Consider the following 10159-nt stretch of genomic DNA (forward strand, 5'->3'; position numbering starts at 1 on the left):
TCCATTAGTGCTTGGCCCATCTCCTTCACATGGAGGTAGCTGGAAGTCCTTAGTGCTCTTGTTGGTAAATGGAGCAGCAGGGTTAAAGCAAACTTCCACTTTGAAATTTAACTTGAAGCCTACCTATTAATCGTAAAGAGAACCAGTCACAAAAGGGCGTATGTTGGCGAAGTCTTCATAGTTATACTAATGTAGCGCTACCCCCGCAGGAGCCGCTGGTTGTTTTGGGATCGGTGTATTAAGTTACCTCTTACCGTTGTCTAGGGGGGAAGTTGATGAGTAGATTAATAAGCGAATGTCCAGTCATCAAATGTTTTCTGAATGCTTTATTTCCGGCCAATTTCCGACATGACCAACATCAACATAAGGTAGAGAGAAAAGGTTGATGAAGCGAGAGAGAGAACTTTGCAGTATCAGGCCTGGATATGAAGAGAGCGATCCTGCTCTCAGTAGTAGTAGATACAGTTCGTAGCCAGAGTGGGTGAAGCGCCCCCGGACAGACTCCTGCCACGAGCCTGGCAGCCGAAGTGTCACTATAGGTGGCTGGGAGGAACAGGTCTCTGCCACAGACCTGGCTCTAGTGGGCCTCTGCCACAGGCCTAGAACTTGGATGAGCTGAATGGTTGAGCTTATCCTCCCAGTAAATTGTGCTAGGGTCACCGGTTGACAGTGGAAGTGTACCTGTCAATGCTCCGGTCACCAGATCCGCGATGGTTCGTTCAAGCCCTCTTGGATAACCTGCCTCCGGGTTCTCCTCAAGCCAATCCCCCCCCACCGGGCGGCACACAGCCTGGGATCTCCTCAGTAGAAGGGGGACCCAGTAAGTCACTGGGGCCCCTTAGCAGCATCAGTCACTCCAGGCCAGGAGGGCCCAGAGTCTTGAACTCCGTGTAGGCCATAGTGGTGGGGCCCGCGATGTGCGCACACCCTGAAGCTGGGTGCCGCACCTGGAACCCGCGAAGACCACAAGAAAAATGGCGTCTGCCACAGATATACTCTCCCCCGCATGCCCCGTGAGGGAAAACTCCTCTAATTGTCTGCTGGGGGAAAAGTGGCTCTGCCAGAACCCCTCTAGCACCAACTGTCGCCCAGGGGTGGAATCGGCACCCCTGGAGCACAGACTGACCTACAGGATAGTTCAGGAATGACAGCAGCCCAAATTTAACAAATTAGGAATGGAAGCAAAGTAACTCTCCCATTCTCCCACTAACTTTAGCGTAGCGCCCATACTGAAAGTAAAGGGGGCGCTACACTAAATTCTAAAAGATTACCAATTGACCTCTTATTTAGCTTTATTTACTTTGCTGCCTTTTAGCTTGAGTGTTTCCCAAATCCAGAGTGTGCAAATTGTAAGGTCAGGCATTTGACAAGTCGGCAACGATTAGCCATCTGACTCTCTTTTCTAGGTTGCAGCCAGGGACTGTGCCAGGGCTGCAGATGGCCTTACAGATGAGTCTCATGCATATCTTGGGGTAGCCATGCATGAATTGTCTTGTTTCGATTAGCTGGGAGGCTTGTTAAAAAAAACTGACTGGATTCCCAAATTCACACAAGGGGTGTGGATGGAGGAATCCTCCCCACTGTGCTATTGTATCTTGAAAGAGGGGGCTCCACCGATGTCAGAATACACTGATCAGCGCTGCAACAAACTGTCTCGGGCTGTGATCAAATTGGAGTTTTCCAACAATCCTGTTCGAGAGACGTTGATCATTACGAGAACAGCCATAGATGGATCGAATCAACCAAATTTCAACACATTTATGGCCAGCTCTGTTATAGTAGCTTATCTTATGTAACCAATATTTTTAAAGTAGTAGTTGAGCTTTTTTTGTACATGATGTGAACCAGGATTACATTTTATTTATTTTTTCCCACCTAGGTAACGGTAAAAAATCCAGAGGTGTCGGTGACATTACCCATCTACATTGGAAATATACCAGTCAGTCAAGCTCGCATAGGACTGAGACATTCTTTATCACAGGTGCCATCTCCTGTCGTCCCCTCAGCGCCCCCTGCTGATGATGACCAGTGTGGCAGCACCCAGCCGATGGACAATGTGTCAATTCCCACCAAGTGCCACTCCCAGCAGCAAGCTAATGCCCCATTCTGCTACGCATCTGAGCTGAACTTTCCGAACGCACAGATGGAAAATCTAGGCTCACCCTCGCACCCAACTCTTTGCTTATCCACAGGGTCCACAATCCCTTATTATGCTGAGGGGGCAGTTGTTCCGGTGCCGACAGCCGGCTCACTTATTCTACCCCCTGAGTACAGCACATGGGGTTATCCTTATGGTAAGTACTCTTTTTAGCTGTCAGGAATGATATTTGGAGCAATGTATGGTGGAATTATTAATTTCTAGCTAGTTACTGCAATGCCAAACCACCATTAAAGTGAAACTAAACACGTGGCATGGTATTCACAATATGAGGGCTCCCACAGTACCACAAACATGGTAATGCATTTATTTTGGGCAAGTTAAACCACTAAATATCTTTTTTCCAACGTGATCATGTGACGTGTGCCTGTCCAGCTGAATGTTGGTTCAGCATGTAGGAGGTGTTTTCATTCACCACTGACATTTCCTCTGGGGAGTTTCCATTCCCCATAACCCACTGTCAGGACAGTGCCAAGTTTTGCTGTGCCGACAGATACAGAGTGCACACAGTGATCTAACACACAGCATGTGCAGACTTGCCACCGCTACTCTGTACGAATGGCAGATGGATTGGGGACAGTATAAGAAAGGGAGGATCTGAGAAGATGGGATCAAACAGACTTTTTTCACAATGTGGAAAATTAACCCCTTGGGTTCCACAGTCAAATCCTAGGAGTTGGACATTAAAAAAAAAAAAAAAACCTACCCTTGCAGTGGGGCTTCCTCACACTACAAGGGTTAAATACTTTCGTCTAGGGGGTTGAAAGGTCTGTAACATTTGCCTTACCCCAGCTCTGGCCAGCTCCAGTGCTCTCCTCCTGTCCCTCCAGTCTATGGGCTGCAAGCTGTTCCTTTGGCATCACATACAAAACAGGATTAATAGTCCTTCACCGTAAGTGGGGAGGTCAGGCGTGTGACTGCGGTCAGGATGCCATACAGAAGAAACTTTACAGAATTGGTCACACTGCTGGAGCAAGGGATAGGGTGGTAGGTATTACTCCTTATTCCTGCACCCCTAGACTTAATAAGCAACAATTTGTTGGGCTCTAAGCGTAATCTTCCTTGATTTTTCTGTCCATGACACAACAGTAAATACGTGCAAAATCTCCCCAAAATGAGGGGAAATCCTTCCTTTGACAGTTTTCGCCACTACAGTTGCCCATATTGAAAGAATTCCCCTTGCTTTCTGTTTCAGCGACAATTGAAACATTTTGAATTTTCCATCACTGATGTAGTGACTGTGGCCATCAGGACCCTGATGGCAATAAAAACCTAAACAAAAATGGCAACCACCCCAATTTATAACCCAATTTTAAAATAAGGTGGGCATGGAAGGGCATTGCACGGCACAAATACATTTTCTCAGCTAGCCAGCAATAAAAAGGTTTGGGCTTTCAGTATTCTTTAAAGCTGAACTTTACCCATAACAACTTTATAAAAAAAATAATGTTCTTTAGCAAGGAACATCCATTCCACATTAATAATTGGCCTACCAAAATTAATGTGTGCTGTAAATTGTCTGCAGAATTGCTCCTGTTTCTTCTTGCTGGAGGCTGCCATTTTACTGAAGCCCAGAGCCTCTGGACAACAGTTAATAAAGTGGAACTAAACCCATCAATTTAATCATTTCAAAAAAGGAAAATTGCTGGGATTGCTAACTGTTACATTTACTGTCAAATCTGTCAAACTGTCAAATCATCAAATGGCTGGTGACATAACTGATCACATGTTTATAAAAGTTTTTGCTTTAAATCGGTGTCAACTTATGAGGTATAGAGGACCTCAAATCTGGTCCCTGAGAGTCAGAGACTGCAGACATACTAGAGGAGATGGTCATAGTCTACAGACCTGCTACAGCCATTGGTGAAGACTTGCTGCAGGAGACAGTCTGAGATTGGTGATGTCCTGTAAGACTGCTAGAGATTACAGACATTAATACTACCATTACACTCCCTTTACAGATCAATGCAATACCCAATACTGGGGTCTGCAAATGCCCACATCTCTCTTGAGCCACATGTTGGGCATCGGGGCTTTTAAATGCTCAAATAATAAAACTAAATAAAATACAGTATTACCATACACTTTAACTTATTTTTTATTTTATTTTTTTTTTCAATTGTCCTTGTACATTTTAAGTCAAAAATATTTGGCCTTTTTTTCTTGGATTAAATCGCACCTAAACTGTATGTGGACATCATTAATTCCTATTTGAAAATGACTTGCTACCATATTTATATATTTAGACCCTGTGTTGTATACATGAAGGAGCTTTATTTATTTATTTTTCTTCTACAGATGCTCCACCATCCTATGAACAGAGCTGCAGCGAGGCCGGAGTCAGTAACGAAAACTGAGAAGGTTGCTTTTATTTTCAGATTAAAAAAATAAAAAAAACACTCCAGCTCCACTCAGAGGATGATTCAGCGGACACTTCCGAATCCTTGTTTTTATTCCGGGGACAAAACCCCATCGTGCAATCTCCAAGGACAAACGGTGCCGACGCTGGACGTTACAATCTGTGATGCCTTATAAAAAGGAACATTTTTAAAATTATATATATATATAAAAAAAATCTATAAGTATTTACAAGTGCCGGATTGCAAGTAACCTACTGTGTGATTTTTTTTTTTTTTTTTTTTTTTTTTCTCGAATTTACATTTTTAAAACGGAATGTTTGGTGTGAATGTTGATTACAGTAACTGAGATGTTTCCCAGGATTACATTTTTTATAATCTGTTCAATGAGTGGGATTTGTTGCAGAACTCCTTTTTCTGTTGTGCTGTACATTATACCCACTGTAACCCTTAGCAACGTCTTAGGGGGTTGTGCTTGGCTAGACCTAATTGGACAATTTATGTTTAAAGCTGCTCTAGGGCTATATCCCAGCATGCACAGCCATTAAAGGGAGGAAGTCAGGGCTGGTGGATCCCCAGGAGCCAAAGGACTAAAGCTAGCTGTACACTGAGTTTTTATTTATTTATTTTTATTTTTTACCACTCAGCCTGCAGAACGAAGAAAAAAATGATTCTTCCACCTACGCTGTATGAATCTCCTATGGCAACTGTTGTATTTGGACAGCTGGCTCTCAGGATACCTAAATAGTGGCTGCATCTGATTGGATGCAACTGCTGTTCGGCTGGCAATTTTCTGTCTGGCTTCTTTGATAAAAATGATATATTGGGCAGGAGACAGATGAAAGGGCAACCGTTCTAAGGAACCAGCCGGAATTCGCAGTGTATGGCCAGCACAAAGGGTTTTGTTCCTCTTGTAGAAAGCGTGCCTTGATGCATTTAGGCTGCTGTTATTTGTAGAATTTGGCTTTAAATATACCAGTACCTGTTAATGTATTAAAGTATGAAAGTTTTTTTACAGGCTTCTGAGGATAATAGTTTTCTGGCTGTCTCTAGCTTTAGTACTTCTAGGTCTGGAACAAGAATGACTGAAGTGAGAATTCTAGTTCAAAATGTATCATCTTTACTCTCTCAGAAAATATTAAACCCAAAAGTAAACCTTTTATTATATTGCAGCTTACCAATTCTTAGATGTGCATTCCTGTTTTTTCTTTTTTAGGATATCTTCTATTTTCATCTGGTAATCCAGACAGCAATGCTGTATTTTTCACAGCACAAACTCTCCAGCAGAATGCATCAGTTTACAGGGGTCTCCAAAATGTCTAAACAAAGGGCCAGTTTACTGTCTTTCAGACTTAAGGGGACAGACTGTGGTCATTGAAGGTAGAAAATGTCCCAGCATCAATGGAAGGAAACCATTGTGCCCTATTGTCATTGGGAGGAATTGTGCCCCTTTGTTTGTAAGTGGGGGTAATTATGCCTCATTGTTGGTGTCAAATGATTAAATATTGCCCCAAGGGCCTGATGAAAGCAAGCAAAGGGCTTCATTTAGACCTCAGTATAAAGGCCACTGGTTTACATGAATGGGGCAAACCACTTAACATTGACAAAGGTCAGATTTATTTATTCATGTAAAACCTTTAATCCTAAAAGAAAAAAGAAATGGTTACACGAGCTGAAGTTTGGCTTCAAATCGGTAGTGTATCTAAATCTGTTAATACATTTAGCACTCCTCTAACCCCGGACTGACAGTTCTGCTGTGCCTCCTGTGCCCATTTCTCTAGAATTGTGACTCGCTAATACAGGAGTTGTTACCAACTAGATCACCAGATAATAACCAAGAGGAAAGCCAAAAAAAACAGCCATATCTAATAATTGTTAAGCTGAAATATATTACATTTTTAGTTTTGGAATAAACAAACGCTCTAAATCCAAAGCATCAGAATGACTACCAGGCACCTAGCATAGAAGAGGCCAGCCATGGACATCTTCATATCCTAACAGAAGCACTTTACAATGAAAAGGTTCAAGAGACTGTCAAAGAGTGGCTCTAGGCACAACGTTTGTTGGTGACTTGCCAATGCTACCAGGAAACGCAGCAACAGAGTCAGAAAGCCTGTTTATTTTATATTTATTCAGCAGGCTTTCCACAGTGCTTCCAGTGGGACTGCAGACTCATGTTCTGTGTAATATATAAGTATATGTATCTCATCCCCTCTCTTCCTCTCTCTCCATCTTTCTGTAGAGCTTTCTATTCCTTTATTTCTTTTTTTTCCTCTCCCTCCCTGGCTCAGCTAGTTGTTCCCAGTGCAACATATTTTTGGGAACAATGAGATTGTTGGCAGCAGATTGGCCTAGTACATTGCAGTTTAGTGTGCATACAATGAGACCAGTCTGACCAGTTAGGTTGCCTTTTCCTGTATGTATCCTAAGGCTGCATTCATGGTTTTGCTTGGAAGGACTCCTTTACACCTGCGTGTGTGGTCATATTTTATGTCGGCCTGCGTTGCGTTCGGAAATACCAATTATTTTGAATTGACTGTCAGTGCAGAACAAAACACAAATGGAACCTGTAGAACTTTTTTAATGCAGTGCACTACAGACAAATTGCCAGCTACTGTACGTCTGACTTGGAGTACTACTTTAAAGTGGTTGTAAACCCTCCATCTACCCAGTGAGGGGACTAGCCTCAGGTGCTAATGCTACCCAGGGATGAAACAAATCTTCCTACATAAGTGTTACCTGTTTATCTGCAATGAGGAGAGCTGAAAGGGACACACCCCACTCCACACATGTACAGAGCTGAGGCTGTCAATCAACTGGGGGTCCCTCCCCTGTCACCATTTTTCTCTGTCAGGGAAAACATGTCAGAAGTGATTAATGCTGATGGTAAAGCAGCAGACAGGAATGCCACTTGGTGCTCTTGATTGAGACAAGTACACACTATAGAGGTATATCCTTTGTTAATTTACCATGTCCTGAGGTTTACAACCACTTTAAATGAAAGGCACTGCACATTACGGCAACACATAAGTGTGAAGGGTGCGCAGGACTCAAATTCACCTTCCTCATTAATGGTGCTGCTTTGAGGCCCATGTTTTACTTGTGATCCTGGGTGAAAACTGACATATGCTTTCCGTTCACTTTTTAGTTTCCAAGTACTAAGTGGTGCGGACTGCTTGCTCTAATCGCACGATCAGTCCCAGTGCTGTATTAACTCTGCAGGAGAAATCCAGGCAGAGGAAAATTACCATTTGCAGTACAAGGAACCCATTTTTTTGTAAATTGGATACATGGAGCCCTCCTTTAATGGAAAATGTTTGCGCTCTTCTCGTCGTGAAGGAATTGGACACACAGGATGCTATAATCTGCTAATTGCACACAACCGTACATTACTATGAAATACCTCCCACAGTCCTAGTAAAAGGTGAATTTTCCAATTGGACACAATGGGTACATCGGAATCCTGTGCAGATGTAAAAGTGGGAGATGGCTGATGAACACTCCTTCAGAGGGACATCCCTACCTTACTATTGCATATGCCGGAAAGGTAGTATTCTGTTTTTTAAAATACTGATCTCATTGCTTTTACCCATTTCCGTATATGGGTACCTCATTTCTATTTAAATATTATATGCAAAACATGGAATAGGAATTTGTATAGTTACCCAAAATAATAGGAATTGGTAAAAATTATATCTATTTATTCAATACAGATAAAAATTGTAAACATGGAATTGAAGATTGCAATCAAACTACATTTTCCATCATACAGAGATCAGTTCAATATCAATCTGTCAATGGTATTGAACCTTAACACATTTCAACTCGGGCTTCATCAGGAGAAAACAATGAAGTACAAAGCCCAATGATGCATAATAAAAGATTTTAAAGATGTAAACTTGGTGTGATGTAAGGGATGCCAAGCCCAGCCACCAATCAAAACAAGGAGGGAATGATCACCTAGTGTGTGTGTGTGTGTGAATGTATATGTGTGTGTGTGTGTGTGTGTGTATGTGTGTGTGTGTGTGTATATATATATATATATATATATATATATATATATAAATTATAGGGAGAAGAGCCTCTAGAAGTAGGTAATCATGCACTCAACAACATCTAGGGAGCCCCAGCATATGGTGTCAGATCCTGGCCAAGCAAACGTGTTTGCTTGGCCAGGATCTGACACTATATGCAGGGACAGCATAGGATGAGCCTGTATTTATCTACTTTTAGAGGCTCTCCTCTCATATATACTAGGTGATTATTCCCTCATTTTGAGGGGGTGGCTGGGCTTGGCATCACACCAAGTTTACATCTCAGGGTTTGCCTTGGATATGCGCTCACTCTTTCATTGGGCTTTTTACTTCATTGTTTTCGCCCTGATGAAGACGATGAGCTGAAACGCGTTAATGTCAATACCATTGACAGATTGATATTGAAGGTATCTTCATATGAAGTAATTTAGATATGTCTTGATGTAGTTCGACTGCAATTTTTTATTCTGTATTGACAAATTTTTATCTGTATTGAATAGAGATATATATTTGTACTAATTCCTATTGTTTTGGGTACCTATACAAAGTACCATTCCATGTTTTGCATATACTGTTTTAAAATCCATATTATTATTTTTTTTTTTTTATTTTTTTTTTGTAAAATTCAATATAACCGACCTTTTTTAATTGCATCAGAGAGGGGAGAAAAAAAGGTCCTGGCTCAATATGCCGGGAAAAAAAGTCCTGGCTCAATATGCCGATACTTTCATACATCTACGTTGGGTCTGCGCCATTTGGGATGCTGTTGACTTCTCTGCATTTATATCAAATGGTCAAATTTTTAACTTTGATATTTTCCCGTCCAAAGAAGTGGAGGCAAATGTTTCTGCACCTTATCATTTAAACCCTAATGGTTTGTAATATGTTTTTAATGTTTTGTTTCAGATTTTATTGTCCGGTATGTAACTAAATCTGTTTGTTTTATGTATGTTATTTTTACTGCTGTTTGACTACCAAAAATCCTAATTAAAAAACTGAATATTTTGTATCTAATGGTTTCATTGAAAGAGTTTGGAGAAAAATGGATAAGACTTTGAGGAATATTTTTAGCTATGATTTGACATTGGGTCCATTGACCCCTTCATGTTCAGATGTGTATAATGCACTTGTGTTGCACATTGTGTGAAATTAATGACTGACTGCCAACGCACCAGAACACAAATAACACAAAAAAGACCTATGCCGTTGTGCAGTGCATCATAACGAGTGGTAATGTTTCATGTATTGAGGTACAGGGCGGTGGGAAGGAGAGGCAAGGAAGAACAAGGGGGGTGGGAAGGAGAGGCAAGGAAGAACAGGGGGGGTGGGGAGGAGAGGCAAGGAAGAACAGGGGGGGGGGGGGGAAGGAGAGGCAAGGAAGAACAGGGGGGGGGTGGGAAGGAGAGGCAAGGAAGAACAGGGGGGGGGGTGGGAAGGAGAGGCAAGGAAGAACAGGGGGGGGGGGTGGGAAGGAGAGGCAAGGAAGAACAGGGGGGGGGGGGGGAGGAGAGGCAAGGAAGAACAGGGGGGGGGGTGGGAAGGAGAGGCAAGGAAGAACAGGGGGGGGGGTGGGAAGGAGAGGCAAGGAAGAACGGGGGGGGTGGAAAGCG

General features: G+C 42.4%; 1 protein-coding gene across 1 annotated transcript in view; it reads left to right on the forward strand.

Annotated features, from left to right (window-relative positions):
* The window catches only part of ARRDC1 (arrestin domain containing 1), a 67089-nt gene extending 61412 nt beyond the window's left edge, over nt 1-5677 (forward strand). The window contains exons 7-8 of the mRNA XM_040324196.1: nt 1880-2294; nt 4457-5677. Coding sequence (XP_040180130.1) covers nt 1880-2294; nt 4457-4515 — 474 coding nt within the window. The 3' untranslated portion in view covers nt 4516-5677. The remainder of the gene's footprint in view (nt 1-1879; nt 2295-4456) is intronic.
* Nucleotides 5678-10159: the final 4482 nt, after the last annotated feature.

Source organism: Rana temporaria, chromosome 9 (assembly GCF_905171775.1).
Source record: "Rana temporaria chromosome 9, aRanTem1.1, whole genome shotgun sequence".
Taxonomy (NCBI): domain Eukaryota; kingdom Metazoa; phylum Chordata; class Amphibia; order Anura; family Ranidae; genus Rana; species Rana temporaria.